This window comes from Squalius cephalus (genome assembly GCF_949319135.1).
Source record: "Squalius cephalus genome assembly, chromosome: 3".
NCBI classification, from domain to species: domain Eukaryota; kingdom Metazoa; phylum Chordata; class Actinopteri; order Cypriniformes; family Leuciscidae; genus Squalius; species Squalius cephalus.
Window position 1 is genome coordinate 23973459 of NC_137124.1, and position 23631 is coordinate 23997089.

At 36.3% G+C, this 23631-nt stretch overlaps 1 protein-coding gene across 2 annotated transcripts in view; it reads right to left on the reverse strand.

Annotated features, from left to right (window-relative positions):
* Positions 1-11835, reverse strand: part of nfatc3a (nuclear factor of activated T cells 3a) — an 81323-nt gene extending 69488 nt beyond the window's left edge. The window contains exon 1 of one of the 2 annotated variants that reach the window (XM_079867865.1): positions 11301-11835. In XM_079867865.1, coding sequence (XP_079723991.1) covers positions 11301-11391 — 91 coding nt within the window. In that variant the 5' untranslated portion in view covers positions 11392-11835. Of the gene's footprint in view, positions 1-4577; positions 4744-11300 lie in introns of those variants that run through there. The other variant, XM_079867866.1, reaches the window with a different exon arrangement.
* Between the last annotated feature and the right edge of the window lie 11796 nt (positions 11836-23631).

Below are 23631 nucleotides of genomic sequence, written 5' to 3' on the forward strand. Positions count from 1 at the left end.
CTTTATTTTTTCAGCTACAGTAGGTGTATTTAACAGTAGCTTTGAAGAAAGTAATTTCTTACTTTCTTACATCATTTACTCTCTCAAGTTGTTTTAAACCCGAATAAGTTTCTTTCTTCTGTTGAAACTAAAAGTTATTTGGAAGAATGTGGGAAATCAAACAGTTGCTGGTCCCCAGTGACTTCCATAGTATATAGGCTATATATTTTTTCAACTGTTTGGATAGCCACATTCTTCAAAATATCTTCTTTTGTGTTCAGCACAAGAAAGAAATGAATACAGGTTTGGAACAACATTAGAGTGAGTAAATAATGATAGAATTTTTATTTGTGGGTCCCTTCTATCCCTTCAGTGACAAGCGGCAGCATGTTTACTAGGCTAATGTCTCTTTAAGACCTGCACGCAACGCGTCTAATATACACACATTTGACAAGCAGATTTTCTCTCAATTTTCTTTGTTTGCTTTCACTTTAGACATAACCAACTTTGCTTACGTAAACCTTGTGTGTATTTGACAGTATTAGCGCAATATGACTCGAAAGATAACTTAGTCCAGTAACCAGGCACTGTTTGACAGGCTTTTAGTTCCTGCGCTTCGGGTGTTTGCACTCAGAAAAGCGCATGTTAGAACAGCGCATCAGCATGTGAATGACATGTTTAACCGGCAAGGCTTTAAAGGGGTCATCGGATGCCCATTTTCCACAAGTTGGCTGAAGTTGGAAGTTGATTCTTTAGGGTCTTCATGTAAAGTTTGTAACATACTTTGGTTAGAATTCCTCAATGGTTGTATAAAACAACACCCTTTTTACCTCCTCAAAAACAGCTCTGTTCACAGCAACCCGTTAAGGTGCATGTCTCTTTAAATGATAATGAGCAACTGCTCACCCCTCTCTTCCATGGGCACGTCGGCACGTAAAGTGCTGCCTTGGCAGACAGTATACAAATGGCTGAGGGCAGGAAAATGTTAATACGGGACAGTTCGTCAGTGGTCGTGGGCGGAGCATGAGCAATATGACATCATATTGCACAGAAAATCCAAACCCGTTCCTCTGTGTTAACATTTGATGTGAATATACATCGCGTTCTACAGTATTTTGAGACGGAGGCGCCAGAACTGCAACTGATAGAATGCACTGTAGCACGATATTTCATCAAAAGCAGATCGTGGAGACATTTTTATCATCCACGATCAAAAATCGTGAAATCGCACACCCATAATTTGAATACACAAGAGATAAATAATACTCAAGTAAATAAAAAAAACGTAATAAAAAAATAATAATAATAATTGTTTAAATGATAAAAAAAATTCTCTTCTGATCCATTCAGTTGCGCTCTAGAAGAGTGTGAACAACCCCTAATTCTTTCCAGAGTGTTGATAGCTGCCATGGGTAGAAAACCATGTGTGTTGATGCAATTTTCTCTGAAAATTAGGTGTAACCAACTGCAAAATTTAAAATGAGGCTTGGGTTTCACAAGTTGCTATGAAAATTCCGATCAAATGTGAAATTGAAAAGAAAAAACAATAAAGTCACAAAATTATTGGGATTTCATAATGATTTGTGATTTCACAGAGATTACTTAAGAAAATAACCATATTACCAGCTCAGTACATCTATTTGGCAGATGATTGACAAGAGAATAATAGTGTTTTATAAACACGCAACTTGACGCCACATACACTACACTACAGTAATGCCCTATGGCGAACACAAGGTCTGAAATCAACACTGCCCCTCTGCCAAACACTGCCAAGGGCCAATGAATGTCATTTTTAGAGCAGTTAATTCAATAATTAGTACATGAAATCCAGCAGCTTTAAAGCAACCAGACTTCATTACACAGATTTATAACCGCAGATATTTAAAATTTCACTTTATAGTTCACATTTTTTGACAATGCTTTATCTTCAGACTGAAGCTGTTTTAAGTTCCAAATGTTACTACAATAATTATTCAAAGTTATTTCTTAATTGACTAATCAAATAAATGAATAATATAAATATATTAATGAAAATATTCATAATTTTATATATGTAAAATTGATAACACTTTTCATCAGTTCAAAAAGGGTTCATCAGTTAACAGTTCACTGTATTGGTTAACATGAACTAACAATGGACAATATTTCTACAGAATTTAATACTAATCTTGATTAAAATCTGTTAACATTAGTTAATGCACTGAACAAACGTGAACATTAAGATTTTTAACCAACATTAAGACAAAGCTGAATTTTCAGCCATTACTCCAGTCTTAAGTGTCACATGATCCTTTAGAAATCATTCTAATATACCGATTTGCTGCTCAAGAAAAATGTATAATTATTATGAATGTTGAAAACAGTTGTGCTGCTTAATATTTTTGTGGAAACTGTGATAAAATGATGAATAGAAAGTAAAGAAAGAACATTTATTTGAAACAGAAATCTTTTGTTACAATGTCAAAACCTTTACTCTCTCTCATTTTTTATCAAATTAATGCATCCTTGCAGAATAAAAGTAAAACCTTACTAACTCCAAACTTCTGAACAGTAGTGAACTTTTGCAGGAAATTTTAAAGAGTTAAAACTATTATTCTTTGTAAAGTAAAACACGAGTCATCTTAGGCTATCTGTTTTTTTTTGTTTGTTTTTTTTAAAGCTAAAGGATGTTGCCAAAGGTGCTTCTATGAGGCATTCTATTTGAAATGTAAAATCAGCTGGCACCTGTGTCTGATCCAACAAGCTCCCGTCTCTCTACCTCTTACTATGGCCCAACCCTGAGACTTCAGAATGTCCCCTGTGCATTAGCATCCAATGAATGTCGCTGGTTTCAGTTACACTAAATTTAAACTAGACAAATGCCAAACATATCTGCTCGTGCCTCGCCCCAGGAAACAAGTCCCTCAAACCCACCACATTACAGATCCCCTCTCACACAGTGTTCAGATTCTTTCTGAAAACACACCTTCTCTGACACCCGATGAGTCAGACAATTCACTGGTACACATGGTCCTCTTGCTGGAGCTAAGCTAACAGCTAAACTGCCCCAAACATAGCTCTAGAAACAACTTGTGGGACATGAGCTTGAAATGTTGATGGCCCTTACGATTAGTATCAAGTCCCCTGAATGCGTGTAAAGCTGATTCACTGTCATGTATTACACCACCACATTCTGGAAGCAAATCAACATGAAGCCCAAAATAAGAACAGCAGCGCCACATGGATGTAACCACCACGGACAACGGTCAGCTCCCTGCTTTAGCGTTAGCAATACATGCTTTTGCGTTTCCAGAGGAAAATAGAAAGAACAGGAAGCATTTTAACCAGATCATATTTGTTGGACTGCAAATAAAAGAATGAATTGGAGATGGGAAACTAATTGATCACTGGTAAGGCCTTGAGAGCCCACCTCATGTTGCTCTAAACCTGTATGACTTTCTTTCTTCTGTGGAACTAATGAAGTGACAATATTTTGAGAAATGTTTTAGTGTTTTGTTTTTGGTTCATGGAAGTCAATGGTATTCTGCAAAACATATTTTGTGTTTTAGATGCCTTTAACCCAGCAGAGGTGAGCAGGCATGGCTGTTGAAGTTCACCTGTTGACAACCAAGGTCGCACAGACCAACTTCTGTGAACAATTGAATAATAAGGCTAATAATGACTGAAATTTTGTGAAAAAAAAATCGTTAACTTCCATGTAGACTTTCATGCTGGAGTTTAGCAACCTTCTGAAGCTACAATATCCATAATATCTCCTCATGGTTCCTCTGCGATGGATCGCCTGCAAGCAGATCATTCACACGTTTATGTTGCATGTTAACACGGTGTTGCAGAGGCAAAAATGAGTCAGCACTGTTAGCCTGCTTCAAACCCTGGGCAGAATTGAATATGAATATAATTTTTTTTTTAAATGCACTTCATTAACTCAAACACTTGCATGTTTGAGCAGATGATGTTTATGCTGTTGAGAGTTTTATAAACTATTTCTGCTGAATATTCACTGCCACGATGTTATGGTGTTGCGAGTTGCTAGGGTATTGCTATGCAGTTGCTAGGGTGGTTACTACTAGGTGGTTTCTTACTGGTTAAGTCAGAAAGAGCCAACCCCCTGCATAAGTTATTCTCTCCTTCAATGCAAATCTAGAGGAGTATTTTCCCCAACATTTGAACATTTGCCAGGCAAAATTCTTCAGCCCAATGGTCTAGAAAAAGTAATGGCACATCTCCTAAACAGGATGCACCATTTTAGGTATCATTCATGTCCATAGCACAATGATGTGGGACAAGTTGTGCACTGTAGAGTAACACTTAAGGTTAGGAGTAATGGTTTATAAAAAAAAAAACAAATCTATGAGAAACAAATACATTGATGCTTACTTTAGGAAGCAGCAACAACAATTTTTCAATAATTTTTTCCCCACTCAATGTTTAAAATTGTTTTAATGTCACGATAGATTTCATGGTAACGTCCTACCATATTAGCGGCTTGCAGTTACACTGTTGTGGTCTAAATAAAACTGCCAGGCTAAGCTACACCCCATTACTCGTCCCCTGACCAAAAAGCGTCAATGATACACCTGAGTCTGCGGCCTCACCTGGGGACGTAGCGCACAGCATTTTAACACTTCTCTGCTGCTCGGCACACACAGAGCGAGGCGGTGCAGGGCTGAAAGGTGTGGTGATTTGTCCGGTGGCACTTGCTGGCCGAGGGGGGAGTTCTCCTCTGACGGGACTAGCGAACCTGCAGTCTTGCCCTCTACCAATTTTGCTGTGGCTTAAAATAACCCACCCTGAGAGCGATGTAATTTCAGTCTTTCCCACGACTGAGACAGCCAGCCAGCCAGATGAGCATGCATGCTAGCAGACGCTAAACACTGCACGCCCCGCTTTTTCTTCACCGACATTTAACTACCCACTCCTAAAAATACCTCCAGACTGGTACTCATGCACTCTGTCAACCTGTTTTTTCAGAGCCTGAAGACCGTAAGAAGATATAAAGGTCTATCATAAAAGAAAAGAAAACACACACACTTACAGGTGGCATTTTGGGCCAACTACTAATGGAAAAGATGAAGAGACAGAGAAAGACTCAACCCCCTTTTCTGTTTCTGTCTAGGCAGGAGGGTCTCGTGCCCCTCCCCTTGAATTCCACTGCCATCTGAAGACCACATGCTGTGCCTGGGCACTACGCCAGACAGCTCCACACTATCTGACTTTACCCAGCCCTGAGAGAGCACCTTCTGCCCTACTACTGCCACCTCTACAATGGATGAGGCCACTTTTACTGCACACTCAACCTCTGTCTTAGAAACAAGGGACAAAGCCTTCATTCTGAGGGAATAAAATAATTTAGATTTTTGAGACTAAAAATTTGAGATAGCGTAACATAATAGTAGCAAGTGAGACAGTTTTCATAAATATGATGGTTTGTGTTCTGATATTTTATAATCTCCAAACTAGAGATTCACCAAACATCAACAGGGCTCCAGACTAACATTTGGTTTAATGGACTAACATTAGAACTAAGTTCTACAGATGGTGGCACCAGCACCTGATTTGGTAGCACTGGGGTGTGTGTGGGGGGGGGGGGGGGGATTTTTATAATTGTTTTGCATTAATAAGGGACTAATAGTAACTGATAATACTATGTTTAATTTTTGGAAATGTACATTTGACAGTTAAGCACTGAGCTTGTAAAAAAAGTTACTTTTATTAACGACAGTAAAAACCTAATTTTTATAGGGAAATGTAATTTTTTTTATTTTATTTTGGTCATCACATTAAAAATAACATTTAAATTGGATAATATTTAGAGCTTTGAAGTGCTGTATGAAGCACTTAAAAGACCTTGAAAAGTGCTTGAACCCTTGCTCTCAAAGGGTTGTACGAACCCTGAAAGGAATTTAAACATTTGACTATTTCTGCCAAAATACCATGATTACAGTGTTACTACATTAAATCAACAGTGAATGTTCGTTCATGGCACAATGATTCTCCTGGTTTCCATGTCAGCGCTCTTTGATCTGAAATGGTTTATAACAAGAGAATTCTGTGGCGAGTTTGAATGCTTCTCACTAGATCTCGCAGTGATGTTATTAGAGTTTTTTTTACAGATTTTGCCGATAGCGATAATTAGATTGGACCACGCTGGACAATAACCGATTAATCAACCCATAGTCTTTAAAATGGATACTGAAAGGAAACAAACATAACCCATTAAATAGTGTTGAACTTTTAATTAAATTTTTTTTTAAACAGCATTGAACCATGAAAATGTACTATACTTTTTAAATATAGATATTAATTTATTATTAGTAATATATTAATATATTATTATATTAGTTCATAGTGTATTAACTAATATTGCAACTATAAAATGTAAAAATGTATTAGTAGCCTAAATGTTGAAATTAACAATGAACAATACTTTTATTAACCTTAGTTAGTAAATGTTACAAATGGACTCTTATTGTACTGTTAGCATTTCATATAAATCCAAATAGTCATGCTTAAAGATTTTAAGATCTTTAAATATCTACACAAAGGCCTACACAAATTAGACACATATGTATGTAATACTCTCTCACTTTATTTGCTTGATGAATATCTAATCAAAATAACTAAATCTGTATCACAATGACGATAAAAAAATAACTGAAATAGGATGTGTTTCTGATTTGTTTATGCGTTTTTCTCAGTTGTAATGAACACATCAATTAGCTTTCTCATGTCAGCTGGAAATATGCAACTTCGCTGTATCACGAATGCATAAAACCGACCAGCTAGATATGAACTAATGCAAATAGAAGATAACAATCGTGACACTAAACATTTGGGTTGGACTTACGTGTGTTTTTGTCACATTATTTTAACGGCTTGAGGTAGGCTACTAATGTTAGCATCCTCTCAGCCTTGACGGCAAAAAACTGCTGTTCTCTACTAATGCAGCATCTAGTCAACAAAATGTATTATTTATAATAATATATAAACATGCAGTATATACTGTTTCATTGTCTATGTTTTAAATCCGTATCTGAAGTGTCCCGCTCTGTGCAGCGTGCAGCCTCATGTGTCAAAACAAACACCACGAAGCATCAGTGGTGGTTTTTATTTTGCCTCTAGAGGCCGCTCTCGATAAAAATTTGGCGTCGATAGGACCCACCTCGGCCGAGTTACGGCCGTTTTAATACGTTTGCAGTGGGTTACCATCCATCAAAAGTGCGACCCTTGTCAGCAGCTCCAGCTATGGACGCAACCCGGAAAAACTATTGGCCGACAAAACCGATCAATTAGTTGATTATTAGGCTAATACTGTGGCGTATTCAAACGCTTTCCGTGTTCTGAGTAGCCTACCTGTTCTGAGATTGCGCAGCCCTGTCTGTTATTGATCCTAGCTGATAAAAGGTCCGAGCAGCGCAGCTCAAACAAGAAGCGTGGTTTCGTTTGTTTATTTTTCATATGCAACAGAAATGGCAGCTCTTATCAGTGCGACATCTAACAAAATGTACTTGCAATGTACAAGAAAAAAGTCGCAAAATGCAACCATTTGGTCGCAGTCTAGAGCCTGATCAAGAAATTGTGGTTTGGATTCAGTAACATGACATGAAATTGCTGTAAAAGAAAAAGGTGTTCATTTAGTCAAAATCTTTTATTTTTTTATTACAATGAAACTTAATTGTTTAAAAAAAATGTCACTTATAATAATTAATAACAAATAAATAACAAATAAATAATTTAATATTCAGTTAAAATTGTTTCAACTTTTCTGCTCACAATAATAAATGTATTGCCAAGTCACATCCAGTTATGTTTGGAAAAACTGCGCAGAAAAGTTCAAATTAAAAGTTGCCTCATGTACTCAAATTCATCTGGGGTGGGTCATTCAAGGTGACGATGGCCACTATGCAAATATTCACAGATTAACCAAACGAGCAGACAGTCCTGTGATATTTCACTTTGGACTAAACAACAGTGAGAACTAACAGAACTAGTTTTATTTAGTGTGATTAACCCTGTTAACAAAATTTGGGAACTGTATTTGACTAAGTTGTCTGATTATTTTTAACAAAAAAAATTACATAAATATAATAGTCAGGTCAAGCCAAGTCACATTTATTTACAGTATATAGTGCTTTTTACAATACAGATTGTTTTAAAACAGCTTTACAGAGATAACAGGAAAATAATGCAACAAAGTTTGTTTCCAGAAGAAAATTGCATATTTTTTCTATTTATAAACTAAATAGACAAAATCGATTACATGCGAAAAAAAAGAAAAAAATGTGACAGAACGGGTAACAAGGTGGCAGATACAGTCTAAATTAAAATATTTTGGGATTACATGTTGGTCATTAAATATTTTGTACCAGTTTTCTCAACAGGGTTGAATGGTTGATTCTGACAAATATGTTGATGCATTGCTGTTACTGCAATTATCACAACAACCAACAACAAATCAGATTTGTTAGAGACTAGCGTTATGATGTGTGACTGATTTTGAGTGAGACTGAGAGCATACAGTACATGTGCACTTAAACGGTCTCTAACGCTACACCCACTGCCTGAATGTCAGCACTCCCGTTACATCACGCATACGCAGATATGTTATCATCTTTGTTGTTTAATTCATTTTACATTCATTTATAGTTTTTTATCCTCTAACTGTATACTAACTATTGTGTTTAGGTGAATTACAGTAATTAAGCTTGAAAATGGGCATGCTAAAATTCATAAACCTTGGCTTTAACATTTATATTTTTAAAATAAATCGGCAGAAATTACAGCTTGCTGTGAATCTATAAAAATGCAAATGCTTACAATTATCAGCATTTCACCTTCAAGAGGCCATAATGTCATGCTTGGAAAGTTCTCAATTCTGTTTAATAAAGTTTCAGAGTTACGTTTTTTGGTCAATAAAATGAGTTAACGATAAAAAAAAAAAAACATGGCAGCCAAAAAATAAATACAAAAATAGTCATCAAAATTTAATAGGATGTGATTATATTGTGACATCTTACAAAGAGAGACCTGACCTAATTCAACCGTCTCAGCTTAATAACAAATACAAGACTAAACAATTCAGTTATCTTTGTCTAAAAACAACCAGAGGCACAGAACACACAGATGAGTGACTGTGTATAGTAACAACAGCCCTGTCCTTTAGCTACATTAAAATCCTGATGACTTCTTGCATGAGCGGACACCTACATACCTTGGGATAAAACCTGTTCAACAACATTGAATTTTATATTTATACATTATTTTATATTTATAAAATAAAAAAAATTGTGTTTTAAGTGTTTTATTCAGATATGACACTGAGTGCATATAGATACACAGATATGGGGGGGGGGGGATGCATTTTCGATTGCATTTTCTACCGAATTTAACCATTACATTCTTCCTATAGTCAATAGCTGCCAATTAGGCTATGCAAAACAACGGGCAAGATAGAAATTTAAGTTCCTAAACAACTGTATTCTCTGCAAAATTAGTTTGAAATTCTTCTTAATCCTCCATACTTCTTAGGGATAAAGTGGGACTATACGGTAGCTGAAAAAAATAAAACACAGTTTGCTACCAATTCTAATTTACAAATCCTACATACAGGCCAAATTATACAGAGCAACTAACTTAAACCCCCTTATTTCCAACATTTAGTCCAAATACATCCTCCCAACTTCTGTCTCAAATTAAAGGTTTTCTCTTTTCTTCTGTCAATTTCCATACAGACCATCAGGCAGTCGTGTGTGAGGTAAAATCTCTGTGCATTAACAAAAGCAACAGTGATGTTTCCACTGATTCCTGTAGTTTTTGAAGTAGCAAAGTTACTGTTCACACCACAATAATGCAGTATTTTACCTAATAACAAAACATGGTGATTGCTCTTTTAAAATACGATAAAATGCTCCGTCCTCTTTTGCCTTGGCAATGTATGAAATATATATATATATGAAATATAAAATATATCATCATGCAATACTTAAAAAAAATAAAAAAAACAACAGACACAGGGGTCCACCCACACACAGGCATTCTGCTTTCACTATACCCAAATCTTTTTCCTTCACGACACACTCGAGCACACTGACAGAGGCTGATAGGGTTGCTGCTTCTCACACACTTTTTTTCATTAGGCAATTACACAAACAGACACACATATATGTCATGTCTGGTGGTAGCAAACTAGAGACAATCTGCATTGCTGCTGATTATACATTATTATTATACAAAATAATGAGGGCAGGAACAAAAAAAGTGATTATCAAATAATCAAAACCCCGATATCAATTAAATTTCCACATTAGCTGCTAAGTGAAAACACTTGCTGAGATATTTAACAACTCTTAAAACTTTGATAATGCAAAAGCATGATAACTATCCTTCCAGGAAAATATTCACATTTATTACAGCAACACTTAGTTCTAATCTTATAATGTGATTGGCATGTAATATTGCTTAATGAAATATTTGAATAGCTATGTAGATTATGTTAATGACAAAAGCAAGGATACTTCAACAAAGAGTAGTCAATATCAAACTGAGCAGTTTTATGACTTTAGGGATGAACACAATAATTGACATCAGATGGACTACACACAAAATATGTTCCTATTCTGGAAAAAGGAAAAACAGATACACCTCCCTGAACTGAACTGTGATGGGGATTCATTTATATAATCATTAATTTTAATAAATTTGTATCACCTGCAAAGTCGGTGACAAAACTAGATACTGTTTGTATTGATGTAAGTATGGCGAGATGGAACAGTGTAAGTTCAGTATTAGTGGAAACTTATGGGTTGAAACTTTTTCCATGTGCTCTAACCGAAGGCAGGAGCAAGTGATAACAGAAACTTTTATAGCATTTCACTGTGCAGCAGCTGTCAGATTCGTGGTGGCTCTGTCTCAAATCACCTCAACGCGCCTATGTTGTCCCAAAAAGGCTGTCTAGGTAACTTAGTCGGCTAACTAGTTTTTTTTGTTTTTTGTTTTTGTTTTTTTTGACCGGCTTAAAGTCTTCAGGAAAGAGTATACAGGTGCTTGTTGGTTATATTTTAGTTCATTCACCCGCCTAAACTTGCCGCTTCTCGTTTTCATTGGCTGAATTTACAACCACACAAAAAACTAAACAAAACTGCAGCTGCTGGTGTAAAGCGAAAAGCCGGCGAGTGCTGTCGTTCTAACGGCGCGGCTCCGCTGCTTTTGATAGCGTGTTTTCAATGTGCAATCGACCTCCTCACTTTTTTGATGCATGATTCATGAGCTAATCTATACTAAAGGAGTGTGAGAGAGTATCCCGAAGAAAAGGTACTGACCTGCGGGGCCTAACGGCGGCTGCTGCCCGTCCTCCCCGAAGATCAGTCTGAAGTCCAGCTCTTCATTCCCGGGGCAGTTTGCAGTAGTCATCGGGTTTGACAGCTCGGGCTCACCCCGTCTATGTACGCCGACTCTTTAATAAACTCACTACATTGACAAATATTGAAGGCAAAACTTTGTAACTTTTCCTCCGTGCTGTATTTCTCTAAGTCCGTGCAGAAAATGTCATTGCTTCTCCCTCAGAATAATCCAAACAGCTCGACCTTCTGCGGAGATTCAGCGAACTCGCAGCGGCTTCAACTTTTTGCCCGTGGCGTGAAGGGGGGTGAGCGTTGTGCGTCAGCGCGACCGTTGGTCGAGTTCGTCCGTAAATTCGCTTCTGCTCTCCGTTTCGAGGCTCGAGCTCCTATCCCAACTTTTACTAACAGCGCGTGACAGGGCAGTTCCAGTGGTGACGTCAGGCGAGTCGGCAGACAACACAAGCGCGCGCACACGCGCACATACAAGCACTCGATCTCTCACTCACGCACATACATAAACTTAGTGGGCTTATGGGTCTTGTAGTTTCTGTGACGGCTGCAGTTGAATCACCCGTCCTCTTTCAAAGACCACGTGTTTCAGTGCATTTTATTGTAAAAGCAATAAACTATACACATGACATTAATATAAACTCTAATATTGAATATAACGGAATAAAATGTAACATTGTTATATTTAATAATTCATATAAATTATATTATAATATTTATAATTAATTCTGCTTTGCGTCGTGCCCTTCATCCGTGCCTTTTTCACAATACAGCAAAGCATCTCGTACCTTATTGCTTACTTATTTTATACCATAAAGTTTCATCATTTACATAATTTATACATTTTATAACTTTGTTTTTGCCAGGTTTATATTAGATTTTGAATTCCAAATTTTCATGGTCTCAGATTGTTGTATTCCACTCTATGTATTCTATTCATTTTGAATATAAATGTGTGCCGGCAGTGTGTGTACACAACCACTCCTTTTTTTTAATCGCCATAAATCATAAGCAGTGTCTTAGAACAAGCTGTTTGCAGATTCTAGCAGTGTGACCTCACATTGCACAGGCCCTGCCCATGACTGCTGATGGACTCTGCCAGCTTTGCTCCTCACCTGAGTGAGCTGTACACAGTTAGCCATGTTTATCTCCTCGCCAGAACAATTAACAGCAGCATTCAAGTAAGAAATATAAATCTTATTAAAGCAACAAAAGTTAGCAAGAGCAGTGAATGATTTTCTGTGTTTTTTTTTTTTTTTTTTTCGTGGTTTGATTCATATTAAAAGCATATATAGCAGTAGGTACTGTATATTACGCTGCTTTCACTTTAATACAAATATAATATACACATGCACTTAGTTTAATACTCACGGGACGCGCTATCTGACAGTCAGCGTTCTGTGCACGTGCTTCGGATGTGTGCGCTCAGAAAACCATATATCAGAAGTTTAGACTTATATGGCTTAAAAACGTATGCAGATAATAAAAACTTTCATTATGATAAAAAAATAATCAAAATCAAATGGATGTTTTAGTTTTTGGCAGAGTATGCCAGGCACAAAGAGGTACAGGCTCCGCCCTCTTCTGGAAAACTGGGTGGTGACCAGCAGCTCATTTGCATTTAAAGTCCCCGTGAACCGGAAGTTGCAAACGACTTTTCTGCAGTGTTGTGACGTATTTCCCAGTGAAAAGGAATATTGAACAGAGTGCAGGGTTTTGAGGGTTTTACTCTAGCGCTCCTCCTCACCATCTCTCACTCATAGCAGACTAACGGTTTGAGGGGAGTGGTTAAGTGTTTCCCAACCCAAGCCGTCAAACCTACATCATCAGAGAAGGAACGCCATTCCAGAGCGGAAGTAACTTTTCAGATTTTGATTAAAGATTACGACGGCAAACAATTTTTTTTCTGTGTATTTACTTGCACGGATTAATTGTTCACCACAAGACTAGTAACATGCGCTAACAAAGTAAATAGGGCCAATTTTGATTTAATGTTGACTTTAAAGATACATGCACGAAAACAGCATGTTTTTCCTTCCACTCAAAAATGATCTGTGGGGTATTTTAATCTGAAACTTCACAGACACATTGTGGGGACACCTGGGACTTATATTACGTCTTGTAAAAAGGGGCATAGGTCCCCTTTATATAAACCATATATCTTTGCTCTTCAGTCTGGTTTATAAATAACTCTGGATAGCATTTTCTAATTTAATAATAATAATTAAAAAAAAACATTACAAATTATAATATCAGCATTACAAATTGAGTCAAAAGTTGAATTTCAGAGAATTTTTCAATATTTGTTCTCCCTTGCTTTAATGACAGCAGAACTCAAGCTGCATGAACTGCACAAGTTTATGAAAAACGTGATGATCATGTGAGCTGGACCAAAGTTGTGCATCACTGAAAGCCAGAACATTTGGCTATTTATTTAGAGGAGTTAACATGTCCAATGTCACACATTTGTCATCTAAATATTGCAGAAATGAAATATTTCATATTTACATCATAAAGTTCATTGTTTTAATATTCTCAAAATAATTAGAAATCAGTTTATTTCCACATTTAAATTTATTTTAAACCCCAGATTATCAATGTGGTGTCAGACATTTATACCCAACTATATGCCAGCATATATTCTTTAAGATTTGTGTTTTGTTAAAGAATTTAATTTCAATACTCATGTACACTGTTTGGTTACCACAGATAGAGATAGCTTATTATTTTCCTAATCTTTAAATTATGATGACAGTAGTGATGACATTATAATTTATGTAAATAAAATATGCCTTAACACACACACACACACACACACACACACACACACACACACACACACACACACACACACACACACACACACACACACACACACAAAACTAACTTTAATCTGTCATCACACTCACACAAACAATAATGCACAGTGCAAACTTCAGTCCTCAATAGCTACCTAATTTAATGCAACACAGGAAAAGTGTTATGACACAAGTCATCAGCAAAAATACTTAACCAGATTACTCGACGTCGTGGAGTGTTTGTTTACCTCATTATCCTATGATGACTTTTTTGTTTGAGTCACTGAAGTCTTCTAAAGTGGCATGAAGTTTAATGTTGAAGTACATTCAGGAGGAGCACTGTCTCATACGAGAGATTTTTTTTATATTTGATATATATATATATATATTTACACAAACTATATCTAACAGGAAAATTAAGGATAAATATATATATATATATATATAAATATATATATATATACACACACACACACAAACAAAATGATAAACATCATCATTTGTTGATCATTTGTTTTCCTCTCATAACTTGAGTTGTATTTTGCACTGTAGTCAGCAGGGTGCTGTGTTACGGCTAAGAGAAAAACACAATATCAGACAATTTCGAGAAAAGGAAAAAAGTACAAAACATAAAAGTGTGGACAAAGCAGTTTTATATCAGTGACAGGGAATTCACACCGCCAAACAAGAATGTTTTCTTTGACGCATGTGGGCGTATAAACCATATCAACAGCCATGTTCACATTTCACATTTCCTGTGGTCTTTATTTACTTGATGTCAACTAATCTACAAATTAAATGCAGAACTTTCATTGAATACTCGATCAGTTAGTATATGTTTGATCAGTTAGGCTGTTATTAACAGGCGGCAGTTGCAGAATCAGTTGCAGAGCCACTTTGCTCTTAACCTGGTCTCAGGTGGTAAATACATAGCGTTTACTAGACTTTTTATCTTTTAATGTAATTATGAACTTCAAGCTAAACTAAATCAACCAGAATATCGATTTTCTTTTGCAAAAACTGTACAAACCTACTCACATTTTTGCAAACTGCACAATTCTGAAAATTTGAATGAGAATAATAATAAATGTTATTAAATGTTAAATGTTATGTTATTGAAAAATAACAATAAAGGGACCCAGTCCTGGATAGTTGTTTTATATTCAAAGAAGCCTCAATGAGAATGAATAACGCTGCATATCATGATTCATCTGACTTTCATTTATTTCATTGTTAAATAAAATTTCAGAGATGAACACAGACATTGTATATAAGGGCATTGGCCTGAACACATACTCACACTGTTGAAATGATCCTGCCAAACTCATTGTTTACTATTCAGAATACCTGTGTTTTTCTTCGTCTCTGATGACCTTTGTGGGAGGAAGATAGAGAACACGGTATCCGTGGATTGTGTAGGAGGGGGACGATGTGGTTTTTGATACTGTGTTCTCGTAAAGACAGTTAAGAAGAAAGAAAACTTTCTACTCTCACACAAATCCGGTTCAAAACTAGTTTTCTTTTCAAGGATTGGTGTTTTGGTAATGTGTTTTCTGCTTGTCATGTGCAAATAAGCATCGTTTCAAAATCACTGGAAAAACAAAAGCATGCATTAGGTTTGAAGTCCCAAATAAGATTTATTAAATAAGTTTTGATTTGTTTAATTTCTTTGCACATTAGTTTTTATTCTCCATTGGAAAATATAATTTAATATATAATTTAATAAGCTTTATTTCCAAATAGCATATATTTAAAGTATAAAAGTAGGCCTATATTTCAATACCAAAGAGTTTATATTTTCTGAACATACTATTTAGCTCTTATTTTCATCCCAGATGGACACATTTTGTTGAATCTGATTTAGAGAGCAAACTATCTGACCAAAATAAAAAAAATACAATAAAAAAACTGTAATCTCTCGAAACCATTTCTTTTAAAGTAGACTTCAAATAAGTACAGTACAAAGTTAATGAAATACAGTGTCCTGAACAAAGCCTTTGATCTTGAAACACTATCTTCAACTGATGCATGCTGCCCTCTGTTGGACTATTCTGTATAAAAAAGAAATATGGCTAAAATGTGAATCATAAACACACTGTGCTCTCTGGAATATTTAAATGAATAGGCCTAATAAGTCAGGTATTTCGAATATTACATGATGGTTTGACTATATTACACAGCATGTGTTGTTCACCCATAGGCCAATATTAACGATCTGTGTTGGGTTTTTCCACAATTTTTAGGAACTAAACTAGTGCTCTAATCAAGCAGTTCAACCATATCAACAATGGATTCACAAATGCTAAAGGTTTCTTGTATTATTTTTCTACCATTTACTCGGAAGGCCTACAGCACGATTCTTATCTTAGTGACCTGGTTAATGTTTGTGCACTTCCAGGAATCTTCTAAGATTGTAAATGCAATTACAAATGAAATTATATTACACTACACATTCAAAACACCTACCAAATGTATTAATATTGTCCTATGTGATGTTCAAATTAATATATCTTAATGGAAAAACTTCAGTTTAAAATAAGCTTTGAATTAATAATACAAATAAATGTCATAATACTAGTTAAAGCGTCCTCCTTTCAGTTGTACGTAATAAAGCGTCCTTTCAGGTGTATGGATATTTGCCAACAGGGGGGGTTAATGAGTCAAGAAAAAAAAAGTCACCAGTCACTGCCATTCAGTATAGGCTACACTACAACAGAATGCTTTTACTCTTTATAATACACAGCTGACACTTATAAAAGACTATTCAACCGTTACTATGGTAGATAAGTAAAAAATGTGCCCCAGTGATTTAAATAAACAGCCGTTGCAACTGTTACCATAATTCATGTGTCCAAATAGACTGATTATTAGGCTAATGGTTTCGAGATATTACAGTTTTTTTATGTTTTATTTTTATTTTAGTCAGATAGTTTGCTCTCTAAATCAGATTCAACAAAATGTGTCCATCTGGGATGAAAATAAGAACTAAGCTAAATAGTATGTTCAGAAAATATAAACTCTTTGGTATTGAAATATAGGCCTACTTTTATACTTAAAATATATGCTATTTGGAAATAAAGCTTATTAAATTATATATTAAATTATATTTTCCATTGGAGAATAAAAACTAATGTGCAAAGAAATTAAACAAATCAAAACTTATTTAATAAATCTTATTTGGGACTTCAAACCTAATGCATGCTTTTGTTTTTCCAGTGATTTTGAAACAATGCTTATTTGCACATGACAAGCAGAAAACACATTACCAAAACACCAATCCTTGAAAAGAAAACTAGTTTTGAACCGGATTTGTGTGAGAGTAGAAAGTTTTGTATGCATTAGGTTTATATAGGCAGAAACTGATGTTTTAGTTCTTTGTCCATGTCAGTTGCTCTTGAAATGTTTGCAGTGTTTTGATATTACTGAATTCATTTTTGTCAGGGAATTAAAATGGGGATCATTTAGACAAGTGAATTTTACAGTAGCAAATGTTTTGATTTATTGATCGAATTCAATCCTTATATGTGTGAGTACCAAAAAAAAAAAAAAAAACATCTGTGAGATTGACCAGAGAACACTACGATGTAAGAAAAAGTGTGGATTCTGTCAAATCCAAAATAATCTAAAAGAATAGAACAATGCACTCCCTCATTGCATCTGGTTCTTTGTTTAAATGTGTGTTGGTGAGCAACGTGACTCGGTCATTATGTGCTGCACTGCATGGAGAGAACTTCAATCAGATGGCTGATCGATGCAACATTTGGGAGTGATGTCAGAGGATCAATACAAATCCCCCAACACACACACACACACACACACACACACACACACACACACACACACACACACACACACACACACACACACACACACACACACACACACACACACACACACACACACACACACACACACACTTACCCATGCTCTGTAGTCTCTGTGTAACAGGTTTGCAGAGACTGTTTGCTTCATCTGACCCCTGTCTTCACAAGCAGTAGTAAATGATAGCCAGTTCTGCTTATCAGGTTTAATAAAAGCAGGAACAGAGCTCTCACCAGAATCAGAATGTTTTTTGTTCTTTTTTCCTGAGGCAAAAGGGGACAATAAACAGGGCAGATAACAGTTGAATAAAGTATATGATAAATATATGTTGCAAATAGTACAGATAAAGGACATTTTCGAATTTGAAAAAAATATTTAATTTAAACCTTTAAATGCCTAAATATATTATACAATTTACTTAAAGTGGTGAAAACAAAAAGTTAGAAAAGAATATAAATATAAAAAGAAAATATATATTAATGTAAATATATTTTAAAATCTATATTAGCAATTCTTTGGCCTTTTTTTGCATATTCTGAAATATATTTATGTGCAAATTTTGCATGGTTTATGGGTTACACCGATTAAATATTTCAACTTAAAGGGTTAGTTCACCCAAAAATGAAAATTTTGTCATTAATTACTCACCTTCATGTCGTTCCCCGTAAGACTTTCGTTCATCTTCGGAACACAAAATCTTTTTAATGAAATCTGTGAGCTTTCTGTCCCTCCATTGACAGCCTACGCAACTACTTTCAAGCCCCACAAAGGCAGTAAAGACATCATTAAAGTAATCCATGTGTTTCCAATGGTTTAACCTTAGGTCTATGAAGTGACGCGAGTGCTTTATTTCCGCAAAAAATTCTAGCGTCCCGAGGTAACAACAGAAAAGCAGATGGGAAATAATTAGCATAGCTGCTGTTCATAATATTAATGCATTTGATCCGATGTATCTGTAGTATAAAAGGTAATCATTATGTGAATGCTTGGCTAAAGAGATGTGTCTTTAATCTAGTTTTAAACTGGGACTGAGCCTCGAACAATATCAGGAAGGCCATTCCAGAGTTTAGGAGCTAAATGTGAAAAAGCCCTCCCTCCTTTACTGGACTTAGATATCCTAGGTATGACCAGAAGCCTCGAATTTAGTGATCTTAAAGAGCGCGATGGATTGTAGGGCGATAGAAGATCCGTTAAATACACTGGAGCTAAACCATTTAGGGCTTTATAGGTCAGTAATACTTTGTAATTGATACGGAACTTAATAGGTAGCCAGTGTAGAGATGATAGAATTGGTGTTATATGATCATATTTTCTTGACCTAGTAAGAACTCTAGCAGCTGCATTTTGGACTAACTGTAGCTTGTTTATTGAGGATGCAGGACAACCTGCTAATAAAGCATTACAGTAATCTAGTCTCGAGGTCATGAATGCATGAACTAACTTTTCTGCATCAGAAACAGATAGCATGTTACGTAGCTTAGCATTGTTTCTGAGGTGGAAAAAGGCTGTTCTTGTAACATATGAAATATGATTTTCGAAAGACAAGTTGCGGTCTAGTATAACACCCAGGTCTTTTACTGTAGCGGATAAAGTAACAGGACATCCTTCTAAATTAAAGTTGTATTGTAAGAGGTTTTGTGGGCAGTTTTTTGGACCAATAAGTAATACCTCCGTTTTATCTGAATTTAATAGCAGAAAATTACACGTCATCCAGTATTTTATATCTTTAACACACTCTGTCAATTTAGATAATTTAGCGTTTTCATCTGGTCGTGATGAAATATATAATTGAGTGTCATCAGCATAACAGTGGAAACTAATTCCATGTTTTGTTATAATATTACCAAGTGGCAGCATATATATTGAGAATAGCAGAGGGCCTAACACAGATCCTTGCGGCACTCCATAGTTTACTGACGTTATCTTCGATTTTTCCCCATTTAAACAGACAAAATGTTAACGGTCTGATAAGTACGATCTAAACCAGTTTAATGCCTGTCCATGAACACCAGTGTAGTTTTGTAGTCGATCTAGGAGTATTTTATGATCTATAGTGTCGAACACAGCGCTAAGATCGAGTAAAACTAGTATTGAGATACAGCCTTGGTCAGAAGCTATGTAGAAGTAAATCATTTGTAATTTTAACGAGCACAGTTTCTGTGCTATGATGCGGCCTGAATCCTGACTGAAATTTTTCATAGATATCATTTTCTTGCAAGAAAGAGCACAGTTGAGTGGACACAACTTTTTCTAGTATTTTAGACATAAATGGAAGATTTGAAATCGGTCTGTAATTTGCTAGGTTATTATGATCTAATTGTGGTTTCTTAATGAGAGGTTTTATAACTGCCAACTTGAATATTCTTGGAACATTACCTAAAGATAAAGACGAGTTAATAATATTGAGAAGAGGCTCTTCCACTACAGGTAACACTTCTTTCAGTAGTTTAGTGGGTATTGGATCTAATAAACATGTTGTTGGTTTAGATGCAATGATAAGTTTATTTAGCTTTTCCTGTCCTATAGTTGTAAAGCGCTGTAGTTGTTCTTGAGAGGCGATAATTGAGGCTGAATCATAAGACACCATTAAAGATTGTACATTTACAATTGTGTTTCTGATGCTTTCTATTTTCTCAGTGAAGAAATGCATAAAATCATTACTACTAAACTGTAACGGAATATTTTGCTCAGGTGATGTCTGTTTATTTGTTAGTCTAACCACGGTATTAAATAAAAACCTTGGATTATTTTGGTTATTTGCGGAGATGCTCAGCCCTGGCTGCTTTTAGGGCCTTTTTATAACGTGACATACTGTCTTTCCACGCAAGTCTAAAGACCTCTAAATTAGTTTGTTTCCATTTACGCTCTAAATTATGGGTTTCTCTCTTGATAACATGCGTAGCAGTGTTGTACCATGGTGCTTTAGTTTTCTCTCTAACCTTCTTTAATCTAATTGGTGCAACAATTTCAAATGTACTAGAGAAAATGGTGCTCATAGTGCTAGTCATTTCCTCTAGTTCATCTGTTTGTTTGGATTCACTGAGCAGCTGAGATAGATCAGGTAAGCTATTTGAGAATCTATCTGGTTGGAAGGATTGTTCTGCCTGGTCGATAACGTGACGCAACATGACAAATTTCAGCAGTACGTAGTATGCAAGTTACCATGTAATGGTCAGTGACATCATCACTTTGCGGTATAATATCTATATCGGTTGGATTGGTTCCATGTGATATAATTAAATCTAGTGTATGATTAAGACGATGAGTGGGACCAGTGACATTTTGCTTGACCCCAAAAGAGTTTAATAAATCTGTAAACGCAGCCCCTAACGCATCATTTGTGTTATCTACTTGTGTGTTAAAATCTCCAACAATTAATGCTTTATCGACATTGACCAATAGAGAAAAAAAACCCCACAGTTTACCACTTTATTTACAAAATAGTAATCTCCAACATATGTTCACGAGAGCACCACGCCACATGCGTTGTGTTGACATGTCAGTGGATGTTGTTACGTGAACACGTGTTGGAGATTCATATTTTGTAAATAAAGTATATGTATATATAAATGAATAATATTTTTTGTGTGCAAACAAAGCACTTGCGTCGCTTCATAACCTTGAGGTTAATAAACCACTGGTTTGTTTCTGTTTCAGCCTGTGGCCCCGTCAGGGGCATAAGCCACCAACAAGCTTTCTCCAGACGTCTCGGGCCTGGGCCAATCGTTCCAGCTGCCCCCACGTGTGGCCCATTATCCTCAGGTCTGCCTCCAGATCACGGTGCCAGGTGTTTCTTGGTCCGCCTCTCTTCCTCCTCCCTTGGGTGTCCCAGGTGAGGGCTTGCTTTGTGATACTGTCAGGCCTTTGGACAGTATGTCAAATCCACCTCCAGCGTCTTTGGAGGATGTCATCTTCCACGGGTTGCTATTTCGTTTGTTGACATAGTTCTTCATTGTTGATCTTGTCTGGCCAATGATGAAAACCTGGATTCTCTTCATGGTAGTGGTGGTGGTTTTTCTCCAGGTCTTAGCTCCATACAACAAGACAGGCTTCACAATGGTGTTGAAGACCCTGGTCTTGGTGTTCATATCGATCTCAGAGGATCGCCAGGCGTTCTTCAGTTAAGAGGAAAGCTGCTCTCGCTATGCTGATTCTTGTTCTCACATCTGCATCTGTCCCCCCATGCTTGTCAATTATGCTGCCAAGGTAAGGGAAGCTGTTCATTTCCTCTAGCGCCTACTCTCCAAGCATGATGGGCGTTGCACTGGCTGTTTTGATCTTTAGTACCTTGCTCTTCTTTCTGTTGATGCCCAGACTTGCTGAGGTATCCGTAATGATACTTTCCTGCATCTGTTGTTGGGTGTGAGAGAGAAGCGCCATCCAATTGTGTCCATAATGTCCACTGGATGCCTTTTCGCTTCTGGACTGTAAATATCTTCATAACTCATTCTATTGCCAGAAGGAACAAGGCCAATTAAACAGCCTTGCCTCACTCCATTTCATACTAGAAAGGCGTTGTGAGTTGTCTGCCATGAACTATCCTACAGGTCATCCCTTCTTTTTGATGATGTTTTCTGATCTTTTCTGCCACTCCATGGTGTCTCTGTAGCTTTCAGAGGGCCTGTCTATCCACACTGTCAGACACCTTCTCAAAGTCAATGAAATTAACGTAGAGAGGCGAGTTTCACTCCAGTGGCTGCTAAAAATTTGAGAGATTCCACTGCTCATAAAACATTCATTACTAGGCTTAAGAGATATAACCAGTTTAGATGGAAAGGATCTGAAATGATCTATAAATTCCAGCACAACAACCATAATAAAATTACCTTTCACATAATGCTTTACAATGAATTCTGTTAGAGAGGTACATATGGCAATTAATCTGATCAATAAAATACCTTCCTCAATAATAAAAATGTTGTTATAAATGTCGTAATGTCGCCATATCTCTGTCGTTTTTACAGTATTTCAAATTCCTCAGTTCTCGCTACCTCTGAAAAGCCAATGCAATGTTAATTCTCATTTTATTACGAGCTCTGTCACATTTTCTTTTTGCCAGCAGACACTCCTCTGTTCAGAGTTTGTTCCCCGGAGGTTTGAGACTTATCTGCTACATGTCATCTCATTGTGAAAACTAACCAATGCCACTCCCTCTAAAAATCAGATTTTATAAAACGGATAGTTCCGGTCCTTGATTCTGATTGGTTGAGCCGCATTCGAAGCCATTGTAAATTACTCAACAAACATACACCTGAGACCGCATTACATTAGTATTACTGCGCACCTGCCGTTTGTGATTCCTTGTTGCTGCATGTGTTGCTTGGCAACCTCTTTGGAACTACATTGCTTGGCGGAGGAATAAATGTGCTATAACGTTATATTTTTTGTTGTTGGTGTTTATTTTATAAATAAATATTAAAATGAATAATTTAATTTTCCGCTCCACGTCATGCCTAACAACGCCCCCTTAGCTGTTCTAAATTCAATGTAAATCACGGCTTTGTGGGGCTTATTGCTTTATTTTGCATTCAGATTTGACCCAAATGGGTTCTTGAAAGTCTGGACAGCAAAAAAACACATTAAATTGGACAGATCTGATTCAAACCACATATGGAGGTGGCTTGAAATGTGATTCCAAACAGATTTTTACAGATGCATTTCAGTTTCGACACTCTGGCTGC